We start from the raw sequence: 26695 nt of genomic DNA, 5'->3' as shown, positions 1-26695 counted from the left end.
CGAAAGGGTTGGGAGGGTGGGACTGGGTCAATGTGATCAGAGCAAGGAATCATGGGTATGGTAGCTAGAGAAAGAATGTCCTTTGGGAATTTTGGAGAAATTGCTCTTTATCTCTAATCTGAGTCCAGTTATATATAGTTATTCAATTTTAATACTTACGGAAATGAATGACTTGTGGTATAGGTTGCTGGTCCTATATTGCAAACATCTCTAAAATAACTGAATATAGTTTACCACAGAAAGGCTGTAGTTAGAGTTTTTATTTTATTTTTATGTTTGTTAGTTTTTCTTTGTTTTTTGTTTTTATTGTTGATGATTCGAGAAGATTCACAAAAGCTAAAAATGTTTAAAAATGTATTTCATTGTATATATATCATGCTTTTAAAATGAAGGTCAAGATTTAAACATTTTGGATATTATTATTATTATTATTACTATGATTGTTGTTGTTGATATTATTTAGGAGAATTGATTTCTATCTTTTTTTCAATTAATTAATTTGATCAATTTCTTGATGGAGGACATTTTTTAAATTATTTATGAAAATAGAGGATCATTGGCACACAAACACTGATGAATCCATGTATTTTTAGACATTTTATTTACAGAATTATCCTTATTGAACAATCATTATTATTATTCTATTTATTTTCTTTAACTGTTGTTTCACAACCTGTCAATTACAAAAAACAAACAAACAAAAAAAAATTTAATAAAATTTTAAACAATATTTATGCAGGTGTCTGTGCATCTTTGTGAAGTCATCAGATATGTGTGAAGTAAAGTTCAGATTTGAGATTAAAAATACTATTGTCATGGAGATACTGTTATATTACCTTTTGTAATGTTATTTTAAACCAAACTTTATTCTTAATAACATCCTCTGTGTTTATTCAAATCTGAGTTACTTTTGTATTGATACACTTTGCTTCAACAAAGTTGTGTGCGGCTGTGTGCATTTTAATTATGACATTCAGCTTGAATGACATTCAGTTTTACATCACGGTTTAATTCAGTTTAACATTGTTTTGTGGTTTACATTACATTATAGGGTACAACAGAGTTTAAGACCCTCCCTGGGTAAAAGACACATTTGATTTTATTTTCTCCCAAAACACTAAATAGTAACAAAAGCTACCACAGTACTTAACACTTGTTTATCACTATGCACTGCAGAAAATTTCTTGATCCATGAGATCATTGAGTGTAATGTCTAAAGGCTGATTTTGAGGCAATTTGATCTAATATTTAATAATTTTGAAAATGTTGTAAATTTATGTAGCTAATGAAAACCCTTGAAATTATCACATTTATTTTGAGATAAAATACTTATTTGTTATTTTCAGCTTTGTACGAGGTGATTAAATTAAAAATTTCAATAACTGTCCAATGTTCTTTTTCTAAGTGGGGTGAACAGATTTGTTATGAAGAATGTTTAAAGTGGACTCACATTGACTGATCCAATCACAATGGAGATTCATTTGTTTAGAGAATACTTTCATCTGCTGAACACAAATGAAGATTTTTGGAAGAATTTCTCAGCTCTTTTGGTCCATACAATGCAAGTGAATGGGTGCCAAAATTTTGAATTTCAAAAAAATCACATAAATCAGCATTAATGTAATCAATAAGACTCCAGTGATTAAATAAAGATCTTCAGAAGCGATATGATAGGTGTGGATGAGAAACAGATCACGTTTACATTCTTCTTGTGTTTTTGATGATTCACATTCTTCATGCATATCGCCCCCCTACTGGGCAGGGAGAAGAATTTCAAGCAAAAAAAGGACTTAAATATTGAACTGTTTCTCACCCACACCAACCATATCACTTCTGAAAATATGGATTACTTTTATGATGCCTTTATGTGCTTTTTGGTGTGTCAAAATTTTGGCACCCATTCACTTGCATTGTATGGACCTACAGAGCTGAAACATTCTTCTAAAAAAACTTAGTTTGTGTTCTGCTGAAGAAAGTAAGTAATTCACATCTGGGATGGCATGAGGGTGAGTAAATGATGAGAGAATTTTCATTTTTAGGTGAACTATCCCTTTAAAATTTACCTTTAGCCCAGTTCAACCCCATCCTAACATTTGTAATCTGTACTAAACTCTGCTAAAAAACAATTTAACATTTTAATATAATGCTTTAATGTTTCTTTAATAAATGAGCAGTGTTGGACCATACATTCCTTAGACAAGCAAATATGTATTTAAATATAGACTATATACATACTGTATATATTCGAATAAATAGATCAGTATAAAATATTACAACCTATATTGATATACAATCTATACTGAGTTTTAATTAAAATTGTGGGTCATTTACTGTTGTAAAATCCCTTTACAATACAATTATGGGACTTTGGTTTGCCTAGTATGCTCTTAATCACCCCTACACTCAAAAAAAAATATTTTAGCCTATTTTTACGATTTACACATTTCAATTCCATAACAACATTTTATGTAATTTAATTTTGTAATGTTTAACCGAATTAAACTAATAAAACGTAAAAAAATTACTTTTATTTTTTTAAAGATTACTCAATTTAATTGTAAAGAATTTTGCCTTGAAATTGAAATGTGTGAATCTTAAAAGTAATATTTATTTAAATATGTATTATTATTGCGTCATTTTAGTGCTGTCGTTTACCGTTAACAGAGCATTCTTAAGAGTTTCGTCATCATGTTTAGACGTCATAACTCACATGCCGGTAAACGTCGCTTTAAAAGGTTTCGCCCCGCCCTCGAGATTGAATCGCGCACTCGTCTTCTGTTTCATTCGCCTGGTTCGATTCGACTCTCAACGACAACCAGCACAACTCTGAACACGGAAATGTGCTGGAATGTATATAATCTTGGATGTCTGGATTATTAGTCGCTGGAGTGCCAAAAATACGATTAAAACCAAGCAGTGAATAAAACGGGGTGGGGGAAAAAACTACCAAAGTGGAAGAGTTACAGCTTTAACGTCAAACTTCCCATGCCCTTTTCCATTACAGGATTTTAAGCAAAATATGCTGCGCGACTGGATTATGGATTATGAAGAACGGTCAAGATTGTACAGATCGCCTTGAATAACTGCGTGATTATATTCACTTTCATGCACCTTCGCTAAATTCATCTCATCTCATCTACTCAAGCGCTCACACCCTTGTTTCCCCGTACTGCTGCAAGTAAGTAGTCTATACCGTTATACGGAGCTATTGTGTGGAGCATCGAGTTGTACTGACATTTTCCCGAAACCCTTTCATTCATAAACATTGTTTTATCTTTTGATTTTTTTCACTTCGTATTTTTGACGAAATTACCTTTTGAAATCAGTGGTTTGATGTCTACGGGCGTAATTGCACTCTCACGGCCTACTCCGGAAAAGGCGAAATCGAAGTGCACACTGCACACTTCAATTTTGTAGCGCGTGATGTTAAGTATGCACAGTTGTGATCGCAGCGGTTACTCACGGGCTTAACTTAACTTTAAACCGATGCTAGCAGCTGAGTTTTCGGCTGAAAGGGTTTGATAATGAGGGAAAATAAAAACGTTTGCACTTTTCGTGGTTTTCAGGGCCGGGTTACATGTTTGAAACCCGCTCGGTTAATGTTACAGGGCCCGTTCACAACGGTGGCGTTTTTGTTTTTCAGTTGTTTTGTGCGTAATAGTGCTCTAGACCAGTGGTTCTCAACCTTTTTGACTCCAAGTCCCCCCATTGTCCGAGAAAATATTCGAAGGCCCCCCATGTAGGCTATTAGATGTTTATATTCTAAGATATTGCATTAAAACTCATGTTTTAAATAATTTTAAGAAATCTTGAGCCCCCCTGGAAGTGTTGAGGCTTCCTAGTGGGTCCCCACTGCTCTGGACGGACGTTTTTGTTGCGCCGCGTCTCGTTGTTTATTTTTATTTTTTCAGCGTCTCACGCAGGAGCACCGCGTTTTTTGGACGCTGTTTCGTGTTAAAAACGAGTCTCGAGACGCGCGTTCTGTTCGTGCCGCTGCTTTTAGCTTTTATAGCGCAAGACGCGTTTGGTGTGAACGGCCCCTTAAAACTGTGCGAGTCACTGAGTGCGTTTACATGCACACCAAAATGCTGATAACGACCAAAGATAATCTTATATAAAAAAAAAACCCGACAACGCAGGAAGATCGCGTTTACATAAGATTTGAAATCAGCGGCGATTACTCATTTTGACGTCAAAATGTGAACAGACTTGCTTACATTGGATAAGCCGGTAAAAACGCCGGTGTCGTCCGATTTCTGACTCACTAGGGTGCTTAGATGTAGGTGTGGCCTTTAGGATAGAGACCAATGACTCCCTACTGTTGTTAAGGTTAGGGGTGGGTTTTAGGAATATGGACCAATCAGGTAGCGGAGATGTCAGATTCCGGCACAACATCTTTAAAGGTCTCATCAATATCTCATCAACACACTCTCACGGATTCGTACGAGAAAATTTGGCTGATTCGTATGTTATTGTGCGACTGCACTCGTTTGAAATCCTACGACTTTCACTACAGCCAAAGACGTCGCTGGATATCGTTTCCATCTAATACGCGACAGTTACCTGTTCTGTCTCACACAACAGCTTCCTATCATGATTACACACTCTACTAATTGGTTAAGTTTAGATAAGGGTTTTGGTTAGGGCATAATGTTAATAAGTATATCCTTAACGCCTCCTGTGCGGAACTCGCGCTTACTTTCGCATTAGACATCCGGGAATTTGCACGTGATGAAGTCGTACAAGTTTATGCCAACAGAAATAGCCAACTCGTAAATTATGTACGACTTTTCATGAGATCAGGTTGGTTTACAAGCAACACGAAATCGGGGTAATAGGCGAAAAACGTATGTGTTGTTCAGTTTTAAACCGTTTGAGCCTACACGGATAAAGCAACACTGTTCAAGGCGTTTACATTACCTTATACCTTTTTGGTTTATTACGCTTAATCGGTTAAGATTGTGCATGTAAACGCGCACTCTATAAAATTAGATTAGTGCTAGATTTGTATTTTGCAAACATGATGTCTGGAGCGAATCGCGTTGGGTATGTTCAAATTGAACTCAAAGCACAAATATTTTCAGATATTGTCACGTTGAAAGACGAATGCTAGACACATAACATGTTTTACTTTAACCCGTTATTATGCAAGTCTAAACACCTATTCTAAAAATCGCAATAAGTAGTAGGTGCGTTTATGGATTATTTATATAGGCATATTGCTGTAAACACGATGTTTCAATTTGTGTTTGTTGTGTCATGTAACGCAAGGGTTTTTGAAGAAGAATCTTGCGACACTTTATGATGTCATGGGACTATGATGTACAGTTTTCCTGACCAACCATGATGAATCTGTTTGCTGCTGGACTGCTTTCTGGTTCCAGTCTCCATAATAAGCAATGTAAAAATTACCAAAACGAGCAATCCTGACGGAGAACAACCACCATTTGAAGTGATAGTTTGAGTTAAAATTAGTTCATGCTTAACTAGTGCAGTTTTTGGCTTTCATAACAACTCAGAGTAGTTAAAGGGATAGTTCACCCAAAAATGACAATTCTCTCATCATTTACGCACCCTCACGCCATCCCAGATGTGTATGACTTTCTTTTGTAGAACACAAAAGACGATTGTTGAAGAATATCTCAGCTCTGCAGGTTCATACAATGCAAGTGAATGGTGACCAAAACTTTGAATCTCCAACCCATGGTTTAATCCATGTCTTCTGAAGCAATCTAATAGATTTTGGATGAGAACAAACTAAAATAACTAATTTTTCACTATAAATCGTGACATCAGCCATCTAGCGCTCTGCGCATATGTCAAGCACTGGGAAGTGTAATCGAGCTTAACCGTAATCGTATCTTGAATGGCAAGATGTACAGTTAAAAAGGAGTTATATTTTGGTCTGCTCTCACCCAAAAACCAACTGGATTGCTTCAGAAGACATGGGATTAAACCAATGAAGTCTTAAGGATTACTTTTATGCTGCCTTTTTGGAGCTTCAAAGTTTTGGTCACAATTCACTTGTATTGTATGGACCTACAGAGCTGAGATATTCTTCTAAAAATCTAAATTTGTGTTCTGCAGAAGAAAAAAAGTCATACACATCTGGGATGGCATGAGAGTGAGTAAATGATGAGAGAATTTTTTTAATTTTTGGGTTAACTATTCCTTTAATGATATTGACGTAACTAACCTCAGGCTATCCCGTCATGTCATCCACCAATTTCTGGAAGTATCTGCACTATAAAGCAAAACAATTTATTATCATTTGGCAATTTTTACAAATTTAATACGCTAAACATCACATTATCTGCTAAAAACATATGCCGATACGAGTGAAAACACTGGAGACCGAAAAATGAAAACGAAAAGCTTTCGTTATTAATTGCGGAACACTTTCGCGTTCAGAAAAATGGTGGATGTTCAGGCGTGCATCGAGTTCAGATGAAAAAACTGCTTACAGCTATTGTGGAAAACAGTTAAATAATACTATTGCAACACCTTTTTTTTTCTTTTTTTGCTTAGATCATGTGCAAGATTTCAAGGAGTGTCTTCACTGTTCCTCAGCTCATTTTTTTCATTGTAATAATCCCTTACACTGCATGCAAAAGAATAAACAAGTATTTTACTTCAAGATATGAGCACTCCAACAGCTTTTGCTAGTTTGGACATTTGCTAACTAAATTCTTTTAGTGCGTATGCAAACAAAAAGCTTACCTTGCCAGACAGTCTTTAGTTGCAATGTTCAAAGTCCATTTGTCTTTCTCTCAAGCCTTGCAAGTATTTAAGTTCGCTCTTTGAGAGACACCACGTCCTTTCAATGTTCAGTCAGTTTGGGAAACTTAAGTTATTTAGTAGCTGTGGTGGTTGCTTAACTTGAATTATCAGAAATAAGCACAACCAAAAAGCATTCAGAGATTGTTCATTCATATGTCTACATGAATTGGTTCTTACATTTGCATATCCTTGGCTGCTAAAAAAAAATCATCTTAAACCAGTCTGGTCGGTTGTTCTCCCAGCCTGGGCCAGCTGGTGTTTAGCTGGTTAGCCAGACGGTCTCCCAGCCTCACCAGCTGACAAGTGCCCAAAGCCCCTCAAAAACTAGCAAACCATCTAAGACTTTCTCTAAAGATGTTTTAATTCTCAATAGGGTTGTTTTTGAACATTTCAACTGAAGTTGATTTTATATATAATGGAATGCAGGTTGATAGTAATTCTTGATTAGTAGTGGAGCGACAATGCTCACTTCTGAAAAATGAGAATGTACAGATGAGGACGAGGTCAGTTATAAAAGCTACTTTTCATTAATCTGTGATTTACTGTTTTTAGTCATAACTTCCAACTTGATTTGGCAATACTTAGTTTGCCTATCATTATACTGTATGAGTCAAGTCTTTATCAAACTGTATTCACTCTACGGCATCGCTGATATTTTCAAATCTTGGATAACATTCTGCAGCTATCCATGTGCTTTAGCTCTCCATTCACTCAGAATGGCACAGCAAGGAAGATAATCTGTATTATTCTCTGGCCTAGCTGGTTCCAAGCAGTACTAATTACCACAGGTGGCAGGACGACCTTTCAGATGCTGCCAGCCAGTGATAGCGGTTATGATGTCATGCTGACCTCTCAGAATGATGCCATCAAGAGAGAACAGGCTTTAGTACAACTGCAGCCCATCCTCTCACTCTGTGTAACTGACTGCCTGAGGCTAAGGAGGGGCCTTCATTCAAAAGTCCTCTGCGTGATATCTTGGATCCGTGTGAATGGGTCACCAGTCTGTACCATGAATGTGTTCTTGTGCCTCTCAGGAGAGAATATCTTTTCTTTTTTTTTATTTTTTAAGTTTACTAACTTTGTGGATGAAGCTGATAGCTTATCAGTGGTCTAGAGCTCCTTTTTCGTTTCTCAATAATGCAGGGAATCAATATTGAGAGTGGTGTGATGACTGTTTACTTAAGGAATGGCAACTCTGGAACTATAAAAACTAGCCAAAATTTATTCAACAAGTATCTTTTTAAGTTAATTTCGTGTATTATTTATTTATTTAGCTTAGTAGGCCATATCCTCACCCTCATGCCATCCCAGATGTGTATGACTTTTTTTTTTCTTCTGCACAACAAAAGTGTAGATTTTTAGAAGAGTATCTCCACTCTGTAGGCCCATACATTGCAAGTAAATGGTGAATTGATTTTTGGTGAGAACAGACCAAAATGTAACTTCTTTTTACTATTAATCTTGACAACAGCAGTCTTGGCGATCATGATTTCAAGCTCCATTACACTTACTAGTGCTTGATGCATGCACAGAACGCTAGATGACACTAGGAAATGTAATTGAGCTTGAAATCATGATCGTGCCTAGAGACTGAGATGTACAGTGAAAAAGGAGTTATATTTTGGTGTGTTCTCACCCAAAATCAATTAGATCGCTTCAGACAACATTGATTAAACCACTGGAGTCTTATGGATTACTTTTCTGCTGCCTTTATGTGCTTTTTGGAGCTTCAACGTTTTGGTCACCATTCACTTTTTGTATGGACCTACAGAGCTGAGATATTCTTCTAAAAATATTTATTTGTGTTCTGCTGAAGAAGGAAAGTCACACATCTGGGATGACATGAGAGTGAGAAAATAATGAGAGAATAACAATTTTTGAGTGAACTATTCGTCTATAATATTGCTCATAAATATGCACACATTAGACCTTATTCATGAAACACGAGCAGAATGAATTTGATTAGAATAGTTTGTAAAACCATTCTTACGTAAACGGTCACATTCAAATCAATGCAGCCGTTCCTGTAAGCACAGATTTATGAATGAAATGTTCAGCTTGTTTTTTTGTTTGTTATTAACAATTTTTATTGATTCCATGCAGTTATAATTATATCCATAAAATAATATGAAATTATAACCCTTCCCCCTGAACATTAACCTGGGAATCCCAAAATGTTGAACCATATTTTCAAAGGATCTCAACACTCTGACCAGCAGAAAGGGAACTTATTAATACATAAATTTGGGTTCAGCCATATGCTCGAAACAATATTTAAATAAATGTCCAAATTAAACACTCTGGACACTTTTGTCCATACCACGTGCAAATGTGAGATAACGGGGTGTAACTTAACTTCTCCGGTTTGTTTGATAGAAAGGCTTTGCAATGGCAAAATAGAGGCAAGAACTTCCTGTTCAATACAAAACCAGGGAGGGGCTCTCTCAGGTGGAAGCGACCAATGAGCCAAATGTCTAAGACCGAATGCATAATAATAAAACAAAACCTTGGGTAGGCCTAGCCCACCTTTGCCAATTGGCCTATGCAACTTACTGAAATGTAATCTGGGATGTTTACCATTCCAAATGAAGGACTTCGCTATGCTATTAAATTGCTTGAAAAAAGAGAGGGGGACATCTACCGGGAGAGATTGTAGCAGGTAGTTGAATTTTGGAATAAAATTAATTTTAATAACATTAACCGTCCCAATTATAGATAAATGAAAATGAAGCCCACCTGCCCACATTGCTCAAACCTTTTTACTAAAGAGTCAAAATTAACTAACTAAATCAGACAAATCTGCTGGGAATAAAATACCCAAATACTTAATGCCCTGTTTGGGCCACTGGAAGGCGCCCGGCTGGAAAGCCGTTACTGGACAGTACGCTGTCAGAGCTAAAGCTTCGGATTTAGACCAGCTGACTCTATATCCTGAAAACTTAGAAAAGGAATTAAAAATTCTGTGGAGGCAAAGCATAGATCTAGTGGGGTCAGAGACAAATAATAAAATATCTGCTTAAAGCAAAAGTTTATATGCCACACCTCCTGCCACAACCCCAGTAATAGTTCTGCTTGTTTAATGAATAACACCCATTGATTACATATTGTATGTGTCAAAACAAATAACCCATTTTTATGTCTTCCATAAGGATGTTATCCAGGCTGAGTGAGTGGTTCTGGAATGAGAGACTGTGGTTTCCAGAAGGCCTGGGTTGGGCTGACCTGGAGGATCGCGATGGTCTCACCTACGCCAAAACAGGCGACCTCTGGGTTGCCCTGCCCATCGCCCTCGTCTTCCTCATTATACGACAGATCTTTGAAAGGTCAGCTCAGAACTTGCTCTGCAGTACTAGTCCTTAAACACTCGGTTCCCACCAAAGTCAATATTTTACTTGCAATGGATTTTAATCTGACTTTTACATATAGACAAATGGGGCCTTATTCATGCAACACTCGCAGAGCAGAATGTCTTTGTAAATCATTTGTAAATGGATTTCTACATAAATTGTCCCATTGAATTGAATGCAACAATTAACTTAAGAATGGTTTTGCCTATGATTTCCCCAAAATATCTCTGCTTGTGTTTCATGAGGCCTACAATCTTTGTCTGATGAAAAAGCTAAACAATTGTATTTAATTTTAAAGGAATAGAAGAACGAATTGTGAGATATTAGAAGAATATTTTTATGTCGTTATTTCATATTCTGCTTTGCTTATGGAATTGTCCATTAATCAGTCTGAATTACATTAGACATGGTATGACATTGCAGAATAAGTTCTCCTACTAAAACATTTACCATTTCAAAAACTAGAAGCTATGGTTAATATTTATGTAATGATGTGGGTTTTCCAACCCTAGTGAGGTAAAATATTGAGTTAAAAGTGTTTAATCTACTGTTTTCTAACTATAGGACAGTGGCCGTTCGACTGGCCGCAACTTTGGGTGTAAAGGAGAAAATCAGAGTGCGAGCAGAGCACAACCCCACTTTGGAGTCATACTTCATCTCCACAGCTAAAACTCCCACACAGGTACAATTCTGCCATATAGAGTGCAACAGTGCCCCTACCACTTACTCAGCATCTGGGTTCCAGAAGTATTTTTCCCATTATTTTTTCCATAGGCTTTTCATAAAATCCTTCATAATAGTAAAAAGCCATGAACCAAACCAACCCGCTCCGAGATGATTCACAACATCACAAACTTTGTTTTGAGGCAAAAAAGTATTTGAAAATCGGACAAAAGACAAAAGCTGTGTACTTAACCGTCTTTCACGAGGGTACTAACTACAATCTCATGAAGCATTCCGAATGATGTAATTGAATAAAAAACTATGAGAATATATCAAACTATTGATTTTGGGGCCTGGGTAGCTCAGTGAGTAAAGATGCTGACTACCATCTCTGGAGTTCACGAGTTCGAATCCCTGGGCGTGCTGAGTGACTCCAGCCAGGCCTCCTAAGCAACCAAATTGGCCTGGTTGCTAGGGAGGGTAGAGTCACATGGGGTAACCTCCTCTGGTCGTGATTAAGTGGTTCTCCCTCTCAGTGGGGTGTGTGGTAAGTTGTGCGTGGATTGCGGTAAGTAGCATGAGCCTCCACATGCTGCGAGTCTCCGCGGTGTCATGCACAGCGAGCCACATGATGAGATGCGCGGATTGATGGTCTCAGAAGCAGAGGCAACAGAGGCTTGTCCTCTGCCACCCGGATTGAGGCGAGTCACTACGCCACCACGAGGACTTGGAGTGCATTGGGAATTGGGCATTCCAAATTGGGGAGAAAAAGGGGAGGGAAAAATAACTATTGATTTTAGGTTGTTGATTATAAGTATAGAAACAAAATATTTTAAGTTTATTGCAAAATATTCCGATATGTACGATTAGATAAGTAGTTTAAGGGTAAAGGGAGACTCTATTACATCACTCATAGTGCGTCATGAGAGTGGGTAGTCGATCCTAGGCAAATTTCGTGGGCTTTGTTGGCCACGGTTCTCTGATTGGTAAAGCGTTCTCTGCTGTACCATTGGTAATGTAGTTGTTTACCAGGAATTCCGCTATCAAACACTATTTAAACAGTGAAGTTGAAATAACACAGGCGGATGGCTTCAGTAGAAGCATATACCATCGATGAGCAACCTCGGAGCTCAAGGTAGGTCTGTCTTGAAATTTTTATAAGTTATCGTTGAAAATCAATTCGTCTATGGAAAAATTGAATGGGATTTATACTTCGGAGCCAGAATGATGTGCTGTACTGTATTGTATTCTACTGTTGTCTATTTACAATTTAACCATATTTTTACTCCAGGCAAATAGCCAACCAGATAACTGCTTTAACTTTTACAATGAATTGCTTGTTTTTGTATTTGTATTTAAACTTGCATTATAATTGTACTAATGTTGACTACATAATATCACTGTGAAATCTTTCCTGTGTAACAACATATAACGGAGGCACTGAAAACTACAACCCCACTACCAAAAAGGTTGGGACAGTATGGAAAATGCTAATATAACACAGGGTGAATAGAATTTACTAATCACTCCTTTTTGTTTTTATTAGCATTTTCCATATTGTCCCAGCTTTTTTGGAATTGGAGTTTAAAAACTCTTTGATGGAACTCTGTGTGGTAGTAACTCGTATCTTATCATTACATCCTCTTGTCATCTACAGAGTGAAATCGTGAGTTTAGGTAAAAAGACAGGCTACTCCGAGAGACAAATCCACAGATGGTTCCGGAGACGGAGAAATGAAGAGCGACCCAACCAGCTCAAGAAGTTCAAAGAGGCCAGGTACAGAACAATATGCCATTTTACATCCCTCCATAAATAGACATAAATTAGATAATGTGATGTATTTGCAAAAAGCAATTGACTGCCTAATGTTATAAACATTACAAAATAACTACTGAGTAACAAAGATTACTCTTAGCATTAACTAGTATAACATATAGTAAAGATGCAGTATATACTCTATTAAATGTACAAAAGAAGTGTATTGAATAGAAAGTGTATTAAACACAGTATAAAGTTTCTGTGGTGTTAATAAACAGACTAAAATCTGTCTAAAAGCAGCTAGCTGTGTTTTACTAACTCTGTGGGTTGATCTTTAAAATTTAATCCTTGACATTCCGTCATCAGTGTGTCTTACGCATCAGAAACGCATCCTGCACATGTAATTAAAGTAGTTCTTTATAATGGCCAGCTGTAAGTCACAAAAGTAGTGCAGAGACACCCTAAATAAAGGCGTGTACGGGGTGTTTGTTTTGGTGTGTTTCAGTTTTGCATTGTGTGGGCTCGTTGCAGTAGTTTTTACTATTGTGAGTGTACCGTGTCAGTCTTGCTACGCCTTTTGTGACATCACTTACTTGAACCGAATCCTGTGCCCTGAAATTGAATAAACTGGTTATCAAATGGCTAATGTAAGAACAATATAGTTATCACTTTATGACCGTGATATATTCTTGGCTTTGTATGTTTTGTTGCTGTTTATGTGTTGACTTCTTTTTGTCATTTGCTGATACATTTTCTTACAGTTGGAGATTTACCTTTTACCTTCTTGCTTTCATTGCTGGCCTTGCTGCACTTATTGATGTGAGTATCTCTAACGCTTCCCTTTTCTTTCTCTCCGTTAGTGATGGATGGAAGTTGTAGTTCCCTGTTGTGTCAGTTACAAAATCTACTGACAATCTTGTCAATGGATAATGCACTTTTTTTTGTTTTTGAATATTTTGTTTGTGTGGGTTTTGAGTAGAAATTGTGTCAAAGAATTGTTCATTCAGTCGTCTCATTTGCCAACATTTGAAGGAATGTTCCAGGTTCAATACAATTTAAGCTCAGCATTTGTGGCATAATGTTGATTACTACAAAAAATTATTTTGACATCCCTTATTTCTAAAAATAAAATAAATAACATTGCTGTTACAGTGAGGCACTTACAATGAAAGTGAATGGGGCCGGTCCGTAAATATTAAAATACACACTGTTTCAAAAGTATAGTCATCAGACATAAACATTATATATGTTAACGTGATAAAATCACTTACTAACTTTTTCTGTGTAAAGTTATGTCCAATATTTCAACTTTGTTGTATAGATGACATAAATCTGTTAAACTGCATCATCTGGTAAATACCGTTACACTGGTAAATTCCTAATTTTGTTACACTAAATTTGTTAACACTAATGATTACGTCTTACGGCTATTGTTTTGAAATGATGCGTAATTTAATGTTTATCAACTGGCCGTGATTTATTTTTATTTTTTTTATTTTTTAAAAATGAGGGATGAGGCAATTATAATTTTTTTTGTGGTAATCAACATTATGCCACAAATGTTGCACTGATAAATTGATTTTACTCAATTGACTGAGTAAACACCTTCCCTCACTTAAATTGAGTAATGACGTCTCCAGAACTTGTGGAAGTTCACTTAACTTGGTATTCATATAGAATGAACTTAACAGTTTAAGCGTGGGTAACTAGATGCAAAGTAGACTTAACTCAGATTTGCTATTTATATATTGCTGTTTCTACTTAACAATGTTGAGTTGAATTGACTCAAATTTCCAACTTGTGTCCAACTAAACCAAAGGGGGACACAAATAACCCTAATTTTGTCATCACACAAAACTATTTGCAACAACACAAAATAATTAAAATGCAGAAGAGCTAAAAATCTGTATGAATTCTTAATAACAACTATTTAAATGCCCCGTAAGTTTCCTTTGCCCAAGGAAACATTTAAAAATAAATGATTTAAGTCAAAGGATTTTTTTTATTCCATATATCCTCAATTTTGTACTCAATCATTTGAGTTATTAAAACTTAAAATCTTAAGTCTATAGATTTTTAAGATAAATTAGTTCAATGAACACGGCTGTTTGAGTTAAGAGCCCAAAACTTGACATTTCAAGTTGTTTAATTTAAGACAACTTGATTTATCCAGTAATGACAACAGTAGGGCTCACAGTGTAGCGATTGAGCTAAACTTGTAATGAACCTGGATTATTAGTTCACCCAAAAATGAAAATTCTCTCATCATTTACTCACCCTCATGCCATCCCAGATGTGTATGACTTTCTTCGGCAGAACACTAACAAAGATTTTTAGAAAAAAATATCTCAGCTCTCTAGGTCCATATAATGCAAGTGAATTCAGACCTTTGTAGCTCCAAAACTCACATAAAGGAAACATAGAAGTAATCCATTAGACTCCAGTGGTTAAATCCATATCTTCAGAAGCAATATATTAGGTGTTGGTGAGAAACAGATCAAAATGTAAGTCTTTTTTTTTTTTTTTTTTTAACTCTAAATCTCCACTTTCACTTTTACATCTGAAAGTCACATTTGGTGCCTGTTTAGTTTCACTTTCACATCTGAAAGTGAAAGTTAAAATGGAGATTTAGAGTAAAAAAGGACTTAAATATTGTTCTGCTTCTCACCCACACCTATTGCATTGCTTCTGAAGATATGAATTTAAACACTGGAGTCATATGGATTACTTTTACGTTTCCTTTATGTGAGTTTTGGAGCTACAAATGTCTGATCACCATTCACATGCATTGTGTGGAGAGCTGAAATCTTTTTTTTGTGTTCAGCAGAAGATCTGGGATGGCATGAGGGTGAGTAAATGAGAGAACTTTCATTTTTGGGTGAACTATCCCTTTAAGTGTATTATATCAAATATCTGGGTATATATTGGCATTGGCTATTGAAAGCCCCATATTGGGCGACCATTACTCCACTGTTATGTCTTAAATTTGAAGCATTTTTTGTATAGATGAAATTCTCATTTTCTGTTAATACTGCCTGTGTTTTTTATTCTGCAGAAACCCTGGCTCTACAAAATGGAGGAGATGTGGAATGGGTTTCCAATGATGGTATGTTTACAGAAGTTCTCTCTAGAAGGAACAGAAATGTGAATTTGCCTTGAAAAATATGCAAATGATGACAAATTACCTGACATAACATTACCTCTCTCTCTTTCGCTTTTCAGACGCTGCTGCCTTCTCAGTACTGGTATTACATGATTGAACTAGGATTTTACATTGCGCTTCTCTTCAGTGTCGCTTCAGATGTCAAGCGAAAAGTGAGTGCCAAACATAATAAAAACTCTGAACTTAAATGATTAAATCCATTTCACAGAAAGAACATCCGCCACATTTTGTTAGGAATACTGAAATGCATCACTGCTGTGTACAATACGGGGGCTTATTCAATAGAAAGTATTTCTATAAAATGTCTGTCTGCTTTAAATGTGGGGTTCGACCAGCTTTATTTGTTTGAGGGTAGTTAATGTTTTACTTGCACATCTGTGGAAAACCTCTTATCTCAATAACCCCTTGCTAAAATTAATAATAATGATTTTTTTTGTCTGGTCTGTTCCCAGCACAAAGAATGTTATCCATTAATTGAAGCATTAGTGACCTGCTGAAAAATAAGAGAATTCAAATATATTTAAAAAGCCCAGAAGTATTTCTCATGTTTAATGCTGTCCATTGAACTTCTAGCCTCATTATTGGACTGAATAGAGAAGATGCATCAATATCGGTCCTTTTTACATTTCAAAAGAACATTTGAGAACCCAATGATATAACCAAACAAAATCTCTTTGCATCTGGGTTGTGCATTAAATCCAGCATCGTACAACTTTGGAAAAAAATGTCACCTGCCTGAGACAGGTGATATTAAAAGAACAAAAGTCACCTTGACATTTTCACCAACTGAATTTTAATAGATCACCTATTTGCCATGGTCATTCGATTAAATCAGTCACTTAGTCTATCGTGCTCATCTTGAACTTTGATTCTAAATTTTGGCACTATTATACTAAAGTCACGCTCCTAGCAAATATGAATGGCACCAAAAATGAAGTGTCTTTTAATTTCTAAGGAAAAGAGAAAAAAAGAATACTCAAAAGCCATCATATCTCAAAATAAAGATAATGATGCAGTTTAGCGTCGTTTGGCAAGTCAGATATATTATATATATGTGAAGAAATGCAAAAACATTTATATTAAAAGATAGCCCTTTGTAAATATATATGTGGTGGTACCGTAGTACAGTGATGGTTGCATGTGGTAATGATACCATTCTTTGTATGGTTCTTATTTAGTTGTAGGGAGGTTTTGTGTGACAGCCTCATACAAACTTATTCAGAATGTTTATGGCATAAGTCTAAAGGTTATTTGTAGTCTTTATATATTATTTAACCAAAAACTAACATAAACCGAATGTTCTGGGAACCCAACATTTTTAGTTGGGATGATACTGCAATAATATATGTAAGAACCCACGCACACCAAAACAAACTTTGCAAGGTGCCGAGTCAAAAAAGTAGCATGATCAAAAATAGAAAAACACTTGCACACTTGTTCACTGCTCCAACATTGTAATCTAAAACCATGTGGTTAATGTTTCGACTCATATGATTCTTCCTCAGAACAATACAACAGACTTTGTGACGTCAATTTCAAACAAACATCCCATGGTTCCCACAGGTGCTCGCAATTAGATGTTAATGACAAAAACCTAGGGTGGTTGTAGATGATATAAAGACTTGTATAAACATGATTTCATAAACAAAGCATCACAATACACACCAATAAGCCATATAGAGTGTGCGTACACATACATTATACATTCACATAAACTACTGGTCAAAAGTTTTGAAACACTAGACTGAAATGTTTCCCATGATCTTAAAAATCTTTTGAGCTGAAGGCGTACGCTTAAATGTTTGAAATTAGTTTTGTAGACAAAAATATAATTGTGCCAACATAGTAATTTATTTCATTATAAATCTTAAATTTAATTAAAAAACACGTTTTTGAAATTGATGTCTTGGACCAAATAATAAAGAAAAGCAGCCAATAAGTGCCCAACATAGATGGGAACTCCTGCAATACTGTTTAAAAATCATCCCAGGGTGATACTTCAAGAAGTACATTTCTGCAAATTCTAGGCAAAGGGTGACTACTTTGAAGATGCTAAAATATAACACAGTTTTGATTTATCTTGGATTTTTAGTCACAACATAATTCCCATAGTTCCATTTATGTTATTCCATAGTTTTGATGACTTTACTATTATTCTAAAATGTGAAAAAAATAAAAAATAAATAATGTGTTTCAAAACTTTTGACCAGTAGTGTATACCACAGTCCCCATACCCTCTACATATGCACATATACCCACATTTCTACAATACAGATCTCTTAATTTAATCTTCAAAACTGTGGAAGTAAAGATATTTAGAGAAACGATCTGATGTTAAAATCCTCATTTAGACCATCTGGAGATAGTGTCTGTAAAGAATAAATCCAAAAAGTTTTTTTTACCAGTACTAGGATGATTAAAACATCTGACATTTGTGTGTAAAATTGCATTGAGCACAGGGCCCATACTTATAATTGCCTTCTGGTATATTATTTATATTATATAAAACCTCTGGTTCATCATTGGGAGCAATTTCCAAATGCCTGAAGGTACCAAATTCATCTGTACAAACAATAGTATGCAAGTATAAACACCATGGGACCACGCAACCATCATACCACTCAGGAAGGAAACAAATTCTGTCTCCTAGGGTTAAACGTAGTTTGGTGCAAAAAGTGCTAATCAATCCCAGAACAACAGCAAAGGACCTTGTGAAGATGCTGGAGGAAACAGGTAGACAAATATCTATATCCACAGTAAAACGAGTCCTATATATTGACATAACCTGAAAGGCTGCTCAGCAAGGAAGAAGCCAATAAAACGGACTCACGTGAACTGTGGAAACCGGTTCCCACTTCCTCCTTTATCTGCCCAACCTGAACCTTTGTTACATCATGTTTATACAAGTCTTTGTATGACCTACAACCACCCTAGGTTTTTGATTAGGTGGAGTAATTAGCATCTAATTGCGAGCACCTGTCGGAACCATAGGACGTTTGTTTGAAATTTACATCACAAAGTCTGTTGTTTTGTTCTGAGGAAATGTTAACCACATGGTTTGAGATTTAAAATGTTGGAGCAGTGAGCAAGTGTGCAAGTTTTTTTTTTTTCTATTTTTGATCATGATACTGGAATAAACCTTCATTTTCATATATATACCATGATAGCGATATTCAGACTATGGTGTATTTAAATGGTACTCCAATGCATTTCAAAGAATAACATGTTACTACTATGGCACACAAAAAAACTAAACAAAATATTCATAAGATGATAATGTCTCTGTCTTTTTGCCTCAGGACTTTAAAGAGCAAGTCCTTCACCATGTTGCCACCATCCTACTGATTAGTTTCTCGTGGTGTGTGAACTACATCAGAGCAGGAACACTCATTATGCTGGTGCACGACGCCTCTGACTATCTGCTTGAGGTAATGGAACATCTGAAGAACATTAGACTGTCTCAAAGCCTCAACTTAAAGTTACGCTTCGGTTCAATTGGAAAATAGTTTTTTTTAAGTACAACAAAGTTTATTTACAAACGTACATCAAATGAAAGCAGTGATTCGGTTTGTTCAGTAGACTTGTTTGTTAAAAGAACAGTTCACCCAAAAATTAATAAATTCTCTCATTATTTACTCATCCTGATGCCACCCTAGATGTGTTAGACTTTTTTTCTTCTGCAGAACACAGAGATTTTTAGAAGAAGCTCTGTAGGTCTATACAATGCAAGTGAATGGTGACTAAAACTTTGAAGCTCCAAAAAGCACGAAGTCAACATAAAAGTAATCCGTATGACTCCAGTGGTTCAGTCAATGTATTCTGAAGTGATCCGACTGGTTTTGGGTGAGAATAGACCAAATATATATATATATATATATATATATAATTTATTTATTTTAAACTGTACATCTTGCCATTGCAGTCTCTAGGCATGATCATGATTTCAAGTTCGATTATACTTCCTAGTGTTTGGCGCATGGGCATAGTTTTAGATGGCGCTATGAAGTGTATTCAAGTCTGAAGTCAAGTGATCGCCAAGGAGATTTAAATTGAGAAATTAGTTATATTTAGGTATGTTTTCATCTAAAATCTATTGGATCACTTCAGAAGACATGGATTAAACCTCTGGAGTCTTATGGATTACTTTTATGCTGCCTTTATGTGCTTTTTGGAGCTTAAAAATTTTGGTCACCATTCACATGCATTGTATGGTCCTACAGAGCTGAGATATTCTTTAAAATTCTTAGTTTGTGTTCTGCGGAAGAAAGAAAGTCATACACATCTGGGATGGCATGAGGGTGAGTAAATCATGAGAGAATTTTCATTTTTGGGTGAGCTGTTCCTTTAAGTTGGAAAGTTTTCCTTTTAATCACAAGATTTGTCATTGGTCACAATTTTTCAGAGTTGAATTGCAGAGTATAATTTTTGCCTTCTGTTAGTAAGTTTCAGTTTGTAAAGTCACGCTGAGCTCGTAAATAGGAAAAGCAGTTTGAGTAAATCTACTAGTCTGTTGTCAATGCGGTCTCTCAACACCGACACCTAGTGATGATTCTGTGCAAGTCTGCAAAGACAAATATTCCATTTGTCTCTGTTTCCTAAATCAGTCTGCCAAGATGTTTAACTATGCTGGCTGGAGAAAGACGTGCAACTACATATTCATCATCTTTGCTGTCATCTTCATCATCACCAGACTCATCATCCTCCCATTTTGGTAAATTGAATATTTTTATATTTTGATCACAAAGTTTATTATGGATTTCATTGCATAGTTCAGAAATGAAATTCTGATTGGAAATGTAACAGTTTATTGAACATTTGGGTCTTCTAACAAATTGCTGTCGTTTTATTAAAGCAATAACCCACTAGAAGCGGTGTGTTACAGTGGTTTTAGCAACATAAGGGGTGTTCAGTACCCTCTTACTTGTGGTAAAATCAGTGTTATGCTCTTGAGGCTTATTGCTTTAATTGCTTTAATGATAAATCATTCTAAATATTGTCTCACAGTATGGTAGAAATGCCACTCTTTAATTATGGTGAAAATGAACTCCATATGCCTTTTTCTCTTCATTAGTAGCTAAATGTTAAACACTCTCTCTCTCTCTCTCTCTCTCTCTCTTTCTTTCAGGATCTTGCATTGTACCTGGGTGTATCCGGTGACTGTATATCCTCCATTCTTTGGCTATTACTTCTTCAATGGGCTGCTGTTTGTGCTGCTGTGTCTGCACATCTTCTGGGCTGTACTCATCCTGCATATGGCCATCAAATTCCTGCCAGGCAATGTGAGTTGCACATTGTCAGACACGTGCAAGGTTATTTTAACTAGGGGTCAACCGATAGTGAATTTTGCAGATACCAATAACTAAGGTGGTGAAAAGGGCTGATAACTGATTATTCAGCCGATAGTTATTTTGAAATATATTTATAAAATGTTAAAAAAATGTCGTAGTCTTTCCTTCCTCTATTTGGCACAGACACTGAGGGTACAAGAGTCCAAAAAGAAGACAACTGAATGCAGATGCATTTTAGTTGTTTAACCAAAATAAAAAATAAAATATATAATAATAAAAATAATTACCAGAACAAAAATTAAGATTTGGTGCATAACGTGCAACTTTGAACTATAAATAAGCCCGGAACACACCAGTGACTCTTATTTTTAAATGATGGAGACTTAGCTCCATTACAATACTCTATATCAGGGGTGTCAAACTCAGTTTCTGGAGGGCTGCAGCCCTGCAGAGTTTAGTTCCAGCCCTGCTCCAAAATGCCTCCTTGTAATCTTCAAGCACTCCTGAAGACCTTGATTAGCTGCTTCAGGTGTGTTTAATTAGGGTTGGAGCTAAACTCTGCTGGACTGTGGCCCTCCAGGAACCGAGTTTGACACCCCTGCTCTATATTAAGCTTTTTAATAGCCTATATATTTCACCAGATGAGGTGTTCTGTATTTCACCAGAATATGTTTTCTTTTTTTTTCGTCTTTTTTTTTATTTACAAGAGATGAAGTTGGAGACAGATATAACAAATCCCCACAAGGTGTCACTGACTGTTTAGGCCGCTGTTATACTGTAGAACGGGAAAAAAATTATCTACAACTATCGGTATAAATCCTTGCCGATGACCGATAGTTCCAAAATGCAACTACTGGTACCGATAATTAGGTAAAACCAATATATCGGTCTACGTTTAATTTTAACCTCTAAACAACATGTGTTAGAAATTGTCTGCCCATATAACTCAACATTATTATTCATTCTATTGCACTTTGACTGCTGTATTTAATTTGTAATTTAATTCTAAAATGTAGATCTGGCCCCTCTGAAACTATAAACAGAGGCACGCAGACCATAATTAGCCTACATCATCAATGGCAGTTACATTTTTATGCTTATACATTAATACGCTTTAACAGGAATTTTGTAACTTTTAATGTAAAATTTCTTCAAGCATGAAGTTACTAAAAGCAAGGTTGAAATATCTGCAAAACTAAGTTACAAATGGTTTCTGTATGATTTGAGTTAATTGCGTATAATATTGAGAAGTATGAGGGATTTCAGTACACTGCTCGACCTTCAAGAACTGTAAAAATGCATAAGCTGGAAGTTCATCAGTGTTCATTTGTCACGCTGCAGAATATTGTAGAGGATGAGAGGAGTGACCGAGAAGAAACAGACTCGGAGGGCGAGGAGGAAGAGGAGGGTGAGAAAGACAGGAGAGCACCAGTGAAAAACGGACCAGTGCAGAACGGCCACTTGCCCCTAAACAACAACCATCACCGCAAGACTGAGTGATGGTGAATGAGATGAGAGAGGAGGTACAACACTCCTCATCACATGTACACATGGACAAGACCAACATAATTAAGAGAGAGGGGTGATAGGTGGATTGACAAAAGGCCCAGAACACAGACCTCGAAACAGACTTCCTTTAAAAACAAGGAATGAAAAAATATGACCCTGCTCACAAAATTTCCAAAACACTATTAACAGACACCATGTTAGTATATACAAAAAAAATTCTATGGCAAAATGTAAAAACTTTCAAGAAGAATTAGGATTTCTGTAAGTAGTAAATCCAACATTCACTTGCTTTACTGGAAATATTGTCTCCAGTGTATTTTGTGTTTAGTGCCTTATTACAAATCCTACTTCTGTCATACTGAGTGTCTTACACTTTATTTTCTGTTTGTCTTACTGGGCATCACACACACTACTAAAATCCCTTTTTAGTTGTCAGGTAGGCATTTTTGCACATTTTTGCTGGTCAGCTTTCAGATGTTCAACGTTCAGTGCTTGACACCATATTGAATTTGAAATTGTGACGTATCCGGAAACCAACTGGAATTTTTTGAGTTTAGTATGTAGGTCACTTTCATTTAGAATCGCAGTCTTACCAAGTGACCTTTTACTCACCTGCCTTGCGCGCACACGTGACCTTCATTATAAGCAATGTTGGAGAATGCCAAGGGCCTCTGTCACTCCTCTTTTCGCAATACAGTTGCACTATTAAACTTTATTGACCCGTTACTGCTACACTACCACCTTAGAGAGATTCAAAGACTATCGAAAACTAGATTGCACGGTTCAGTTTAGACGATCCATGATATTCGGTCCCAGAGGCGCTGAATCAATGTGTTGCCTTTTGCATGTAACGTTTGTCCAGTGTCTTCACTGTGTTGTCTGTTAAGCAGCAACAAAAAGTGTTTCAGAAAATCTCAAATTTAATATTTCTGTTTCTGTAAGTTTGTGTTTCCTGTTCATTTCTTCATGTATTCTTGAATATAGAAGTTAGACCTAGAGACAAGTTTTTCTTTTTTTAAATATTCTTAAAGCCTCTTTTTGTTCTTTTTTTTTTTAATAGATTTTTGTTTTCTCCATGTGTTTCCTTTTTAATTTTTTTTTAAGGTCAAGATTTATTCAACAAGACTGATAAGTTGATTATTATGGTGCCTTGATCCCATAACACAATAAATAAATAAATAAATAAATAAAGATCATTCTGACTTAATACCTTGCAATTCTGAGTTAATTTCTCCCAATTGCGTGATATAAACTCACAGTTGTGAGAAATAAAGTCGCAATTGCAAGGTTTTATAGACTTCATTATTGTAACGTGTTCAGTGTAATGAGGAAGCGGGAGATGACGTTTCCAACTCAGGAATGTCACTTTTTATTGATACACCAAAATAACACGTTCGTCTAAAGCATAACAGTGAAGCTTCAATTTAACTCGAATAATAGATGGCAGCGGCCAACACACAAACAGATTTGGGTGTCTGTCTCACTCTCTCTCCACACTCTGAGGTCTGGCCCCTTTTATTTCCCTCATCTCTCACTGTGGACACCGAAACGAGCATTTCCCAGCAATTCATCTCAGGTGAGAACCCTTACCGCTTACTCTCTTTCCAGAGGAATGCTCTACCACGCCCTCGCCTCCACAATTAGATCTCATAATTTTGAGTTTATATCACGCAATTGCAACATGTCTTGCTGTTGCTACTTTATTTCTCGTAATTACGAGATATAAACTCGTCATTTAGTTTAGTGCGGAATTGAGACAAATAAAGAAATAAAGTTGAAATTGTAAGATACAAAGTCGCAATTGCGAGTTAAAATCTCAAAACGTATATTAAAAACATTCGTTTAAATCTCGCAAGTGCAACTTTATTTCTCGTTATTACGATATATAAACTTGCAATTTAGTTTATCGCGCAGTTGTGACTATTTCGCAAATGCAAGAAATAGTTGAAATTGCAAGATACAAAGACACAATTGCGAGTTTAAATCTCAAAATGTACATTAAAAATATACAAGTTTAAATCTCGCGATTGCAACTTTATTTCTCGCAGTTGCGAATATCTAACAATTGCGACTATTTCTCGTAATTACAATATATAAAAATTTGCTATTTAGTTTATTGCGCAATTGATAATTTATATCACTATTGCAAGAAGTAGTTGAAATTGTCAGAAATAGTCGCAATTGTGGGGTTTTATTTTATTATATTTCAAAATCATTAGTTTATATTATGCATGTGCAACATTATATCTTGCAGTTTTGACTTTCTCGCAATTGTTATAAAGAGTTATAAAGTCACAATTACGAATATTATAGTCAGAATTGTGAGATATAAAGTCATAACTACCTCTTTTATTTATTTATTTTTTATTCCATGGTGGGATCCGGCTTCCATACATAATTTATGCGTAAAAGATGGACATTTTTGAAACAAAGTACTTGGCAGGAGAACTTTAAGCCAATGTTTTTGTCTCTTCCATTTTTATGATGAATGATTACATTTAATAATCAGTATTTAGTACTGGATGCACTTTTTATGTGGTGTTGATATCAAGACTGTAAAATGCATTATTATAATTATTCTGTTATTGGCAAACTGTTTGGCATAATTGAAATCTTGGCTTGCAGTTCAGTACTTATGGGAAGTAGATTCCATAGTTTTCAAAAAAAAAAAAAATTCCGTTTTGGAATTTGCCCAATATGTACTGTAGATATGTACTGTTTGCTCATTATCTGCAATTTTACATGAGATCATGTTTAACCTAAAGTGCTCAATTCAACAATGTGGTCAGGTATAACATCCTCTCTTCACATGATCTCTTATTATTAGTTTAAAGGTATAGTGTACTCACTGAAAAATGAAAACTGTCATAATTGACTCACATTCAATTATCAATTACAATATTCACATTTTTCAAACCCATATGAACTTTGGAGTTTATAACAACATGAGGGTGAGTAAATGATAACAGATTTTTTTTCCCCTTTGGGTGAACTATCCCTTTAAATGACAGGTTTACAAATTGTGGTCCAGTATTTATCTTCAAAGTTAGTGTCAATACAGGTGCTTATTATGTAGAAATTCATTTTTGCAAGTGGAACGGGACATCTGGATTGGCTTTACAAAGTTATTTTAAGTTTCCAAATATTTTCGCAAGTGCCTTATTTGTAAATGTATATTTGTGTTGCTTGTCTGTGCTTTCCTCACCTCATCATTTCTCCACTAAGATTTTAACCTTTTCAAACTTTATCATCCTTCTCTCTGTTTCTTTATCTCTCCTCAGTTTACATCCACTCAATCATATTAATCTATTCTTATGGCCCAGTGCCAAGACCAATCCCCCCCCCCCCCCAATTGTGTCCTGTCAAATGTGGGTCCACCGCCCAAACATAAAAAAAATTTGATCAGTGTCCCAACTGCCAGTGTTTTTGTTGTATTTTGTATTGTCATTATTCAAAGATGTAAGATAAAGATTCTTGTGGATGACAGACTTCTTTGGTGTTGTGTGCTTGTTTTTGAAATAGTTTTTCACATTAGAATATCATCCAAACAATCCTTTTCATTATTTGTGTTTATGATGTTGTAGATTTCACAAAATATAAAATACTGCTGTATGTATTTTTCAAAATTGTTCAGGGTCTAAAAGGATTCTAAGTTGATTAGCAATATCACATAGATGATTCCACATCAGATATATGGTAAGGGGCCGTTCACACAGAGCGTGTTATTTCTAAAAAACAAAAAAAACGGCAGACTTCAGAATGGAATGCTACCATACTACTACATTTGCAATATGTAGATATGGAAGAAGTAGTAGTAGTATCTCATTCCAAACTCGGCTACAAAACACTGCTGTCTCGAGACACGCTCCTAAAAGGTGACCTTTTTAACCTGATACAGTGTCTAAAAAGACATGGCAGTTCTGCATATGATGCTGAAAAAGCAACGAGACACACCGCAATGGTCAAAGACGTCTGTCTACCACACGTTTACTTTAAAAAACAAGTGAAACACAGCACAGATGGATGCAAAAGTGCATTCAGTGTCAACGGCCCCTCGTATGTTATACGATCAGATCAGGGGTGGTACTAGGATGTGATCTTTGGGGGGGCACAATTCCCCCTTTGACCTAGCTGTGGATCAGATCATCACAGAGTCTTAAGTCTTATTTAAATTGAATTGCATTAGC

General features: G+C 35.9%; 1 protein-coding gene across 1 annotated transcript; it reads left to right on the top strand.

Moving 5' to 3' along the window:
- The first annotated feature begins 2755 nt into the window (after positions 1-2755).
- On the top strand, positions 2756-25996 carry LOC127421081 (ceramide synthase 2-like). The gene is made up of 11 exons (XM_051663828.1): positions 2756-3178; positions 9930-10103; positions 10692-10809; positions 12448-12566; positions 13310-13367; positions 15604-15654; positions 15771-15863; positions 19011-19139; positions 20316-20422; positions 20837-20990; positions 22341-25996. The coding sequence occupies exons 2-11, from the start codon at positions 9931-9933 to the stop codon at positions 22497-22499; spliced, it is 1161 nt and encodes a 386-aa protein (XP_051519788.1). The 5' UTR covers positions 2756-3178; position 9930; the 3' UTR covers positions 22500-25996.
- Positions 25997-26695: the final 699 nt, after the last annotated feature.

Source organism: Myxocyprinus asiaticus, chromosome 30, assembly GCF_019703515.2.
Source record: "Myxocyprinus asiaticus isolate MX2 ecotype Aquarium Trade chromosome 30, UBuf_Myxa_2, whole genome shotgun sequence".
Lineage (NCBI taxonomy): Eukaryota > Metazoa > Chordata > Actinopteri > Cypriniformes > Catostomidae > Myxocyprinus > Myxocyprinus asiaticus.
This window is presented reverse-complemented; position numbering and strand designations above follow the sequence as displayed.

What these genes read in the sequence shown, in the direction of transcription:
- LOC127421081 (XM_051663828.1), top strand. Translation starts at nt 9,931, where the DNA reads ATGTTATCCAGGCTGAGTGAGTGGTTCTGGAATGAGAGACTGTGGTTT. An exon ending in AAGAAGTTCAAAGAGGCCAG is followed by an intron (nt 12,567 to 13,309) that starts GTACAGAACAAT and finishes ATTTTCTTACAG; the next exon opens with TTGGAGATTTACCTTTTACC. An exon ending in CTCATCATCCTCCCATTTTG is followed by an intron (nt 20,423 to 20,836) that starts GTAAATTGAATA and finishes TCTTTCTTTCAG; the next exon opens with GATCTTGCATTGTACCTGGG.